The sequence below is a fragment of the Pecten maximus genome, chromosome 16, assembly GCF_902652985.1.
Source record: "Pecten maximus chromosome 16, xPecMax1.1, whole genome shotgun sequence".
NCBI classification, from domain to species: domain Eukaryota; kingdom Metazoa; phylum Mollusca; class Bivalvia; order Pectinida; family Pectinidae; genus Pecten; species Pecten maximus.
In genome coordinates, this window is record NC_047030.1 from 13,783,504 (window position 1) to 13,795,973 (window position 12,470).

At 34.8% G+C, this 12,470-nt stretch overlaps 1 protein-coding gene across 1 annotated transcript in view; it reads right to left on the bottom strand.

The window, feature by feature from the left end:
* Positions 1–374: 374 nt before the first annotated feature.
* Positions 375–12,470, bottom strand: part of LOC117344930 (transmembrane protein 163-like) — a 33,230-nt gene continuing 21,134 nt past the window's right edge. Inside the window, exons 6-8 of the mRNA XM_033907814.1 lie at positions 11,355–11,466; positions 5,998–6,139; positions 375–2,106 (exon numbers count right to left, since the gene is read on the bottom strand). Of these exons, the coding sequence (XP_033763705.1) occupies positions 2,073–2,106; positions 5,998–6,139; positions 11,355–11,466 (288 nt within the window). The 3' untranslated portion in view covers positions 375–2,072. The remainder of the gene's footprint in view (positions 2,107–5,997; positions 6,140–11,354; positions 11,467–12,470) is intronic.

The following is a 12,470-nucleotide window of genomic DNA, read 5'->3' on the forward strand; positions in this document are numbered from 1 at the left end:
TTATACATGTCTAGAATGAAGACACCAGTCTGATTATAAATGCCTAGAAAGGAGACACCAATCTGATTATAAATGTCTAGAATGAAGACACCAATCTGATTATAAATGTCTAGAATGAAGACACCAGTCTGATTATAAATGTCTAGAATGAAGACACCAGTCTGATTATAAATGTCTAGAATGAAGACACCAGTCTGATTATAAATGTCTAGAAAGCAGAAATCAATCTGATTGAAAGGAAAGAACACTATTATGTATCAGAGCGAATTCAACAGGACTAATTTTTGATACATTGATGTTAATGTGACAAATAATTTCAGGTGATATAAACAACACCATTTGTATCTGTTTTATAAAGCACACAGAACACCATGGAATTTAAATAATAATGCTTTATAACGTCTTATAACAACACATTTATATTAACAAATCAATACAATTCACCTTTCTATAAGAAACTGATTTTCTTGACATAATTATGTAGTGCGTTCTAACAATACAATTTCCATGGGTTCTTTCACAGTAAAGAATAAAGGTTGTTTCCTCAAATATGTAAATCATCGGAGCAAATTTAGTTGCCAAGGAAATGTTTTATGTTTGTAAATTATGGGACAACCACTTGGCTTGGTGTATGTTATCTTAGAAGACCTAAGTTAACCAGACTTTGCTAAAGGAGACACCGGGCTAACGAGATGCTGCCCGGGGTGATGTCGTACAAACGTCGTATAACAACACATGAACAAATCAATACTCTACATGTTTCTGTTTTATAGCTAAGTGTAATGCATTCTCTTAGCTTAGCTATTCTACAATCTTAAAATGCAACATCAAATTCATCGCCTTGTATCCTGACATATATTTCTGAATTAATAACCATTTAATTGAATAAGTTACAGATATCCAGGTTATCTAAACACTACAGAAAAGAATGTTGATGTACACACGAAGCAGGTATTGTTGTATAGGTATATGTAATAATTTTAAATGCAACATTAAAATGATTTCATGTTAAGGTACATGTTTCAAAACATTCTGCACTGTTTAAGATTAATTGTTTTCATATTTATACAACAAAGTGACAGTAATCACCACAAATATTTTTTCAAAATTATGTCAATAACTTAAATGGAAACGCAGTTATTATCGCGGAGGGTTAATTTCGCGTTTTCGATATGTAAACTATACGCATGGGTTGTAATTTTCGCGATTGATCTATCCATTTGTAGTTCTAGATTACGCAAATTGATATCCAAATAATATAGGTGGATGAATTTTCGCGATCAAAAGAACTAATTAGGATAGATTTCTACCTCACGTAAATTTCCACGTGTACAGTAATGTGTACTATGTAATTGTTAGCCACGCCATCAGAAGGTGTGGGTAACAACCTTATACATTGTTTATGGTGGCTTTTATGTGCGAGAGTCACCATTTAGTTACCTATGTACATAGTGTTGTGAAATATAGCGTGATATCATGTAACCATATAACATGGTCTGTGCATTCAAAATTCCAAACATTTCCAACACGTGCATGTTATTATGTATAGGAAGGGTATGATGCAAAGTTCCAAATATGGGGAAAAGGGGGAAAAAACGAAATATCTCAAAATTGTTTGCCATGATCCCTAGACATTCAATTTATCCAAAACCTTAGCCCAGAACTTTCAAGTTATAGAATGGAACACCGTCCCGTAGAGGAGGTCATGGAACAAGTGCTGAAGTAAATAGAAGCTGATGGACAAAATGTTATGAATTTACGACATTCAACAAATAATACAATGTAATATAATTTGTATCACGATTTTTTGAAGGTACATATAAATACTCCTGAGTGAATTTATACGATAGACTAAGATTCCTCATTTGCGGGCGTCTTTACACATGCGTACGAATATTTCTTATCAGGTGAAAAGTACCGAAATTCACGTCATTTTGCAAGTAGGTAAAATAGCAAATATTTTTTTTTCATCCGATCCCCGGATAATACACTCAAAAAGGAATAAGACTATATCACTTTGTCCTTTGAACTGACCAGCTGTTGAACTAGCCAAATAATGATTTGTCCAGGCACTAATTGATTGGCGTTGAATGTTTTGCTATCAACCTGAAATATAAAAAAAAAAGACAATTACACTTTGAAAGAAGTAATAAAAAGTCAAGCTTTGATAACCGGTCACCGTTGGTCGAACTAAAATATCGGAAAGAATATTAATAAAGAATAAAAAAATGAAATCCGCCTCAAGACACTAGATAGTGAGAATACCGATAAAAGTTGAGTGAGTCAACAGCTAACGATTGTCCTTTTCTAAAGAACACCAATACATACTTTGTAGTCTCTGGTCTTATTGATAAAGAAAATGATTAAGTAATCCCCATAACATCATTGTAATGAAAATTGAATAAATAGTGACATGTACCATATGCAATAGGAATAACAACAAATCCTTGGTAATGAAAGGATAAACATGTATATCAGAAAATCGTTGTTAATGTATATTGTGTCTTATGTACAGTCCTTTGAGATTGTAGGTGAAAATTTCCGTCGTCAAGATTTGCCGCAACCAGCAATTAACGTTTTAATTCATTTAAATTGTGACGCTGATTTAGAATACATCACTTTCTAAAAATCAATACAGTTCATTTCATTGTATGGCTTTTATATTTCCCAATCTAGATTTTAATACATTGGTCGTCCTTTTTTCAGTTTCGAACAGTCGCCTCCAGGGTACCAGCACATAATTTCCTAAGAGATGAAAAAGCTGTAGGGTTTCCACTAACATCACTGAGGAGTGCTGGAAGGACGAAATAGTTGTATGATTTCCCTAACATCACTGAGGAGTGCTGGAAGGACGAAATAGCTGTATGATGTCCCTAACATCACTGATGAGTCCTGGAAGGACGAAATAGCTGTATGATTTCCCTAACATCACTGACGAGTCATAGAAGGACGAAATAGCTGTATGATTTCCCTAACATCATTGACGAGTCCTACACGGACGAAATATCTGTATGCTTTCCCTAACATCACTGACGAGTCATAGAAGGACGAAATAGCTGTATGATGTGTGCCTATAATCACTAACAAGTCCTAGAAGGACGAAATAAGTGTATGATGTCCCTATAATTGCTGACGAGTCCTTAAGCTGGAATCTATCTAACTATCAATTGATATGGAAAGATGCTACTATATTTTATAATATGATTATTATGGATGTGTTTTCTATTTTGTCTGAATATAAAACCTCTCACTTTTTCAAACTTTATATCAATCCCAAATAGGCATTCCGGTTTGATATCACAATTAACATCATACGTTCATCCCCAAATTTAGTAACACATTCCCACACGTCGAAATTAGAAAATAACTAATTATTGTGCTTCCAGAACGGCCGTGCCGATGACATTTGTTGACAAGATGGCGGAGAATAAGACGTTCGCATGTTTTTAAAATGGCGGATTCAAGTCGCCAGACAGGCGACATGCATTTTAGTAAAACTTTTCAATGCTATTTTAATGAAAAAGGAATTTACTGGAATTGAAATCATGCCAAAATTGTGTGTAGATAGATCGTTGGTCACATTATGACATATACAAATGATACATCGATGGAAGGGTAAGGTATTATTATTAACTTACATATATATATATATTACTCGCTGATGATCATTCTTTGCCTTCCTGTTTTCAGAACAGTTTGAAAGATGTACAAACTGTTCTGAAAACTTGATGACAGAGGAGGTTCACTAGATAAACCCGTCCCAATTCTTTGCTATCCTGTTTTTAGAACAGTTGAACGTTGTACAAACTGTTCTGAAAACCTGATGACAGAGGAGGCAGACAGAAGCTTGAAACTCGAACGTATCCGAGATTAATAGAACATTGGTCTGTTCCGTGGACAGGGATATCTGAACTCGAGTGTAAGATTTTGGCCAGTCAGCACGAGGATTGCCGAGTGCTGGCCAGCAAAACTTTTACACGAGGTTCAGATGTTCTTCTTCGCGGAACAGACCCATGTTTTTTCTTGTTTTTTTTTTTACTTTTGACATTTTTATTAAGATTTTCCACATAAAGTATTCACATTATACAGAAAGAATCAAAAATAACTTTCACACACACCCATGTTTGATTATTTTTTTTACATACTTAAAAGCAAATGTATTTTTTTATGAAAGTTTTTCATCGCGCTATCTACAATGTTCCTTGAAATGTGCGTCAACATCGATGACATCATTTACGACATGATTACTCAACGTAAAATGATGACGTTACGTTGTACATGCTCGTGTTTGACAACTAAATAATCCTCCCCTTGTGTTTATATCCTCCTTTATCATCCCCATGGGGGTGAAAGATTCCATTAACATTTTCCGTAGCAACCGCGAGATAACCCTGTGAAGTATGTGAGAAATCATAGACCTTTATCAGTGTGTGATCAAAATCCCTCAAGGAATGAAGCCGTTAGAGCGCTGACAATCTGTGGTGTTACGTATACAAATATACACGTACAGACGGACGGAAGGGAAACCTGTATAGTCCCCCATATCATAAACAAGTTGTCAATCCCATTTAATACCCTACTTAATACACATATTAAAACCTTAAAGCCGAACGATAGATGCATTGAACAATCACGAAATCGATTCTTCTGTATGTTACTATCAATTTGTGTTGAATGCTCCGATAATGTATTATCTTGTGTGTTTTTTTGTCCAATTTATTGATACTTATACAGCTTCATAGGATTGTAATTAACTCTACCAGGTGCCAAGGAAAGTAGTTATGTAGAATAGTTAATGATTTGATATATTGGCTAGATATACGGACGCTAACGAATACAACACGAAGGTGTAATGGACATTTTGACAAGATTATGTCTTTTGACAGAGCATTTGCAAAAGAGATATTTAATTATCAAGGTGAAAATTATAGATTATTGATTAATAAAGGAAATAATCCCTTTCAACTGATGACCAATTCAGGGGGTGAATATAAAAAAAGAAATATGCTAGTACCATCACAAAAGTAAGTCATTTTATATATTTCAGAACAAAAGATATCAAATGTTTTAGACAACAATACTTAACAGTGTATCAACACTTGCTGATCGTTGGCTCTTTGTGGGGATAGAACATTTTTGAGACGACCCCGATTTTAACTGTTTACGTCTGAGTCTGTGTACGCGAAGTCTAATGGTAAGTACATTTAAAAGAATATCCAGTTTTATTAGCTTGCAACGTATCTTTCTGATTTCAAATTGCCTATTCAACGGGTTCCTTAGCGTCGATGTGCGTGTACGTGGTAATAGGAAATGCCTAATGACATGTCCGCTGAGACGAATAACCAGTTTTAACAGCTTTTGACATGTTTTTCTGATGTCCACTGTGTTGTTATTGTCTTCGTGACAATCGTGGTTTTAGTAAAATGATAGGTAAACAATTTTAGTATCAAGAAAAATATATTTGATGATATCAACGCCATCCAATATTTTAAAACAATTGTAAATTTAGAAATAGATTGAACACATGCCGAAGAATGAATATGAAACTGCCTCTGACTGCCGTTTGATCTTTCTAAGACGACTCATTTATGAGATTAAGAGCCAACAGCGTGGAAATCCAACAAGGAAATCAGAACAATTAACATGGACATAAACAATTTGCAATGGCATGGTAATTGTAATCATTTTTTTTATGTTTATATAAGGCAGCGTTTAAGGATCATGAACTACATCTGAGTAATCTCAATCGGTGCTATTGTTCAGGAGGATATAAAAGTGACATGCATTTGATCAATTGATCTTATTCATAAATCTCTCGAATTTATTTATTTATTAGTTTATTTATCTTTTTTTTAAAGTTTGTTAGTATATTTTTCTTTTGAATTAGAATGTACTAAGGATATTTCCGTTGAATTAGAATGTACTAGCCGTTGATGCTATGAGTTTCACAAAAGTGATACCAGTACTATTGTTATGCACACAAAAAGGTATACTTACTTGACAGAAAAAGAAAATAGAATCAGGCTACAGATTATTCCAAATATGGAATCAATATACCAAAGACGAGCATCGGCCATATATGCTTCTAGTGCTCCAAGTACTGCAAAGCTCATCACTGCCCCGATGATAGTTATAGCACCTGCAAGTAATTAGGATAGGTTTGTAAGTAATATTGACAAGAAATAAAGTGGTTACTTAAAGCCTGTGTATGTTTTTGTTTATTAGTATAAAACATTATCAAGTTAAAATTTCCTATGGGCTTACCTTCGTTCAATTTCCGTGAAATCTCCACAGATACATCAACAATATACAAGTAAAGGTTGTAATAATTATCGAACAGTAGAACATAAACAAACCATGTTGATTTTATTTATTTGTTTATTTTATTTATTTTTTGTTTATATAATGCCGAGTTTCACCACCAATTAGTGGTGTTTTTTCACTTTTAACCTGTGTTATTTTTTTCTCTAATAGACTCACGTTGAATCTGTAAGCCATGGATGCTGTTGTGATTTTACCCATTCCTTTTTATTGCCTTCGCAGTAATAAACAGTATGTATGATCGACTAATGTGGCGTTGATCGCCAGTCCGCCATTCGTCAAAACAAGCCATTTTTCATACACGTGTATAACCTATTTTTGCGGCTCATTTATAGAGAGTGGAGTACCGTAGTAGAAACCAACCAACCAATTGTTTTCCCATAGGCTTTAGTGTTAACGTTTTGGAGTATTTCACTCAAATTCTTGAATTCAATATGACAATTATGGTTTATAACAAAAGTTTAGGGTCTGATATAATACCTAATCAAAAAAAAAAGTTGGGTCCTTCAGCTCAAATTTTCTCCAGGGTAGCCATTTTGAAAATGGGTGAATTTCGCAGTAAAAATTCTCAAAAATCTGAAATGTTTACCTATTATTTTTTATTACCTGAACTTTTGGGAAAAAAATCAATCGGACTTACGAAATTAATATCAACATTTCTTATTGATAGTTACCTATCAGGCTACATATCTATTTTCTCGCTTCATAACGTACTGGCCAATCAGTGGCTGCCAGACATTTTATCCTTGGCTCAACTTTCTATACACAGGGGCTGTTTCAAAAATATATTTTTTCAATTGGTTGGTTGTTCCCTAATAAACAACACACGTCTCTAAGGTGCAAAGCGAACTCGATTAGGTGGCGAACCAACATAGCAACATCGTGGCCTAAAATGAAACTCCCGCAATCGATTTCTCACCGTTCTTAGAACACTGGCCGACGTGCCGTCTCCGTCGCCGTCTGAAATTGGTTACGGAGGTACAAGAGGTATTATATGCATCTATCTTGACGTCATGAAGTAATGCGCGGGACGGCCGTTCTTGGGACAGTCACCCAATCTCCCTGTGACCTTGAGACGCCCAACTGAACGGGATATTGTCGTCTCATGTACACCATATTGCTAGGCTACATGACGTTGCGAATGCCCCTGCATTATCAGAGCAATGGCTCTACCCTATCGACTTCAAGCAAACTTGGCATTTCGCTGTGAAATGGCTTCAAAGAAATGGTGTGTAACTGATCTGTAGTGTTCCATTGTTCGATTCGTAATTATTTACCAGCACATATGGTGCAAGATTAACCCGGATGCACGCTTTCTTGGAAAATCTTCTGAAAGCATGCAGCGTCGAGCGGGGTCACGGTCGACTGAATGTATACTGAAGAACATTTTCACAGTGTACGGAGTTAGCTCAGCGTGAAATTTAATTTTTCGATAGTATATATATATATAGTAGCGCGTTAAATTTCGCTTTCAGAACATATTTGCCGGGGGTTAAATTTGCTGTAATTTTTATATCAATATCATTTTGGGTCATCGCTATTCTTGTTTGCTTTACATTGCAGTCTTTTGCTTTAGGGTAAATCCTTTTTGGAATGGGTTCACAGCTTGCCAATGTTAGTGAAAATATAACAATTTCGATGGTATTTAGAAATTGCGGATTTCAATGGATACGCGCATAGAGCAAAAATAAAAGTTTCGCGAAATATAACCGCTATCCATTAGTTTATTTCCAGAAAACCAAACAATTAAATTGCCAAGCTGACCTGGTGTTTTTGTTTGCACTTTCAGAAAATATATCTGTGTTCCTCTGAAGTGACATAAAATCTAGCGTTAGTTCGAGTGGCCCGGGCAGTGTCACTGTCGTCAATCTCCGACTTTGCACTTATCTGAAACCCCTGACATATCCTCCCATTTCTTTTTTTAATTGTATCACCTGTCCTCTAACTCCTTTAACATGTCCACTACTGTTGTTGACAAGGGACAGTACGTTATAAAGGGAACAACAATGATGAATTCCGAATGAAGCGCACACTCGATTTGGCGCGATTTTCATATTGAAATAAAAGTTGGCTAATATCGGAGGAAAGTCGGTCAGTATAATATTGGTCGAATTGTGATATTTTAATCAATATTGACCGAGTATTGTCGTTATGTTACTGGGCGGGAAAAGACGTACGTGTAAAATATATAAGGCAGTTCATTAATGAAATCCTTAAAGAGATACAGCTTGTATATAAATCTGGTTTGGTCACAACACTACCGGATATTACTTTGAACATTGCTAATCTTAGCGTATTTAATGACGAATAACGGCCTTGTATAGATTTATTTGAAATGGACGTATTTCACGCAATGTTGTATGTTACGTTTCATAGAAAATTTTCGGGAACCAAAAAAACAACAAAAACCAGTGCTATTGGCAAAACTTGGAGGAAAAAAATATTACCTATTAACATATATTCTAGTATTGTACCATAATTGGTAGCATTTTAAGACTTCCGAAGTCAATTACTGGAAAACTTTGAAGCTTTACTGTATCAACATACAAACTATGCTGTAAGCGTACATATTTTAGCGGTGATCTTATTTTAGCGTCCATCACGCTGGAAGCTTTGCGCTAAATTGAGCTGATTACACATACAGTTCTATGACAAAAATACTGTTATGAGCTAAAACATCATTGCGGTTATTAGTTAAAACTCTATGATGCGCTATATTTTGAGTGCTCCAAAACTAGTACATTTACAGTATTTTCTGTTGTCTGTATTACTTTGCTTATGTAACTATGAACCCTACCGATATTAGTCAAAGGCAAAGCTGTAATTACATGCACGTCAAGCGACTCAGACACGTGTCTGCAGCATGTTTAGTGTCAATTTCCGGGATGTATAGATTGATTATTATCAAATGGAACAAAACAAAAATAAAAGAAATAATTGACTTTAGTATTGATCGTTCCTTGGTACATCCTTTCATTTAGAAGATAATTCCGATTTTATTGTGAAATCGATCAATATTGTCAAGGGTACGACACTCTGACACTGATCTTATGGATGCGATATCTGATATAGAGGAGCGGCATGTATTTATAAGGCTTCCTGTTAGGTATATATTGGTCGTATATATAATATGACGCTGTTGAATATACGCGGTCAGTATCAGGATGATTAATATACGAAAAGTGCATACACATTAACTACAGGCACACGTCATGTTTGGACATATGGGGAGAGGTCTCTGGAGGATATAACTATACGCAAGGCATGATACAAAGTTATACTACAATGTAATTATAAATGATTTCCTAAAAAAAATCTAAAAATCCTTTTAACATATTAAGGCAAGATTTAATGTTACTTATTTTCAATAAACATTTGTGTACTGTTTATTCTCAAGTTCTAATATACAACCTATAATTCCCATATACTTTAGATTCATCAGTTGTTTTCAATGGGTTATACTTTGATTAGTGATTTGTTCTTTCGAGACGTTGCTGGCGTAAGCAAGAATCATATTCTAGGTTCGATTATGGTGAAGGTTTCAGGTACAGGAACCTTAATGTCGTACCCGCTTTCAACTCTTCCGCATCGCTCCATACCAAATGGTAGCTCTGGTCATTTTCGATGAAATTTGGTAATTGGTCAGCACGTGGAGAGAATGACGATCATATATATGGACAGTATAAGATCTCCTGAGTCGAATGGTACTAGCACCGTACTGCATTGCAACCTATTTACGAGCAAACATTGTCCGATGAAGTTAGGTGGTAGAAGATAGTGTCATACCGGTAACTTGTGTTTATGTCCACAGCGCCCTTCCCTGTTGTCTCAATTAATATATCCCATAATACACTACAGTCCTTTCCACAAGCTGTAGTAAATAACCTCTGGTACATATACCAACGAGACCCATCCAGACATCGTAGCGTATTCTTGTGATCAGATTAATGGATTACTACATATTCGTCAAAATAAAAAGTTGATATTTGTTTGATTAATACATGCTTTTTATTAATTTCACACATGCATGATTTTAGAGCTTATCTTGCTGTTGAAATAGTGTGTTGTATACAGGAATTGTGTTATTTAATTTGATCAGAAATCAATTAAACTACATAATTCATTTTTAAATAAACGAATGTATGTTTTTCGATTACATTATGCAACTACTACATTATACTGTATATCATTATGTATCTCCAAACATATTGTGACGAAATGTGGTGTAGATCCTCTGTTGGTTCTGATGTGTGTGTTTGTAGAAGTAGAATGGAGGTTAGTTTGTGTGTTTGTAGAAGTAGAATGGGGTTAGTTTGTGTGTTTGTAGAAGTAGAATGGAGGTAGTTTGTGTGTTTGTAGAAGTAGAATGGAGGTAGTTTGTGTGTTTGTAGAAGTAGAATATGTTTTATGAGTGATATATTCTCGCTATCGTGGAAGCCCATGTTACCCACGTAGTGTTAAACTACAACTGAAGGTCATTCAGTTCAAGTGTTTATTTTATACTTAATATCAGCGAAAGGCATAACACAAGATATAATCTACATGTATATATAGGTAACATAACGAGTGGTAGTTGGATGTAGAATTTATTTCACTCGAGTAAGTTATTAAGTATGGTTTGTAACTTAAAAAAAAAACAACTTACGAGTGTGAAATATATTCCACATAAAAAAAATCACGAGTCCTGTAGCCTGTTTCTACCACAATGATATCGGCTTGAATCAAAGGCAAACGTGGCCAAGTCTTATTTCGCGTATGCATATAAGATGTACAGGCGACAGCCAGGACCCGGTGATGTGACGTCATTCGATTATTGATGACGTCAATAACGATTGCAGCTCGGGTCAAAGTTCGAATTCTTGACCAATCAAAAGACCAGAAGGTGATATGCCACTAGTGGAATATAACATATATATATCCAACAGTCGGCACATTTATATAATGACTTAAGAGTGGAATAACACAGCGTATTGTGGTAGAAATATATATATATAGGTGATAGTCATGCCACCCAGGATGTATGTTATACTTACTGTCAGTAAGAAGTGCCATACTTTCTATTTTGTAGCCAATGCATATTTTGGAAACACCAAGTATCACGTTTATTACACCATTTACCAACGACAATGTCCACACTGTTATAGACTGAAATAAACAATAGTATATATATAAACAACTTGTTATACAGTAGCGACACCTTATAATAACGCTATTGCACAAAGTTTTGGTATACCGGAAGGAATAGACGAGAGACAGTACCAGTCGCGCTCTGTAACAATTTATATCTATATTATACTGGTATACTTAACGCTTATCAATGTCTATAGTGGTATTGGCGTAACTCAACATATATTTGTGATTATATTGTACTGGTATACATATAGCTAATCCATGTGTACAGTAGTATATGTATAATGTAACAGCACCATAGTTTGATACAGAACTATTGACATTCAAGTTAAATCATTAATGGTAGTTTTATCATGCTGCTATATATATATAAAGACTACACAACTAGTGATTGTTGTATATCATTTGAGTTCGTTATTTTGAAACTTTGGGAAAATGATTAACGAGAGTGAAAGAAATATCATATACAACAGCTATGAGTTTGTGTGACCTGTTTCTACCACAATAAAAAAGCTATTTTCAGAATGATATGATCTGTTTTGTACCAACGTGTGTTCTTTTCAGGATATCAGGTGTGGTGTAAGGATATGATGTAAAGTGAAATGCCGCTAATTGATATACAAAACTGACAATTTTGGAAATGTGCGCAGATATTACAATTTGTTGTTTATAGCAACTTTATTATTTTTCAAAGCAATAATTTGACAGAAATATATGCAAAACTGAATAATCATAAAAATAGTTCCAAACCAATTTTTGTGCATCAACATTCCTGCCAATCCCTGAAGCGGCCTCTAAATATTAGCCAATCAAAACCCATTGAACCACGTAATTTAAAAATAGTCTCAATCAAAGGCTACTGTGTCAACCAATCAAAACGCCTTTAGGGTGTATTCCACGTGTGGTTTAAACTGTTTGTTATCTAACAGTTGTAATAATTATTTAACGCTTTAGGAATTGATTAAAAATCACCAATTATGGAAGAAAACGAGGTAACCATACAACACAGTACTAATTGC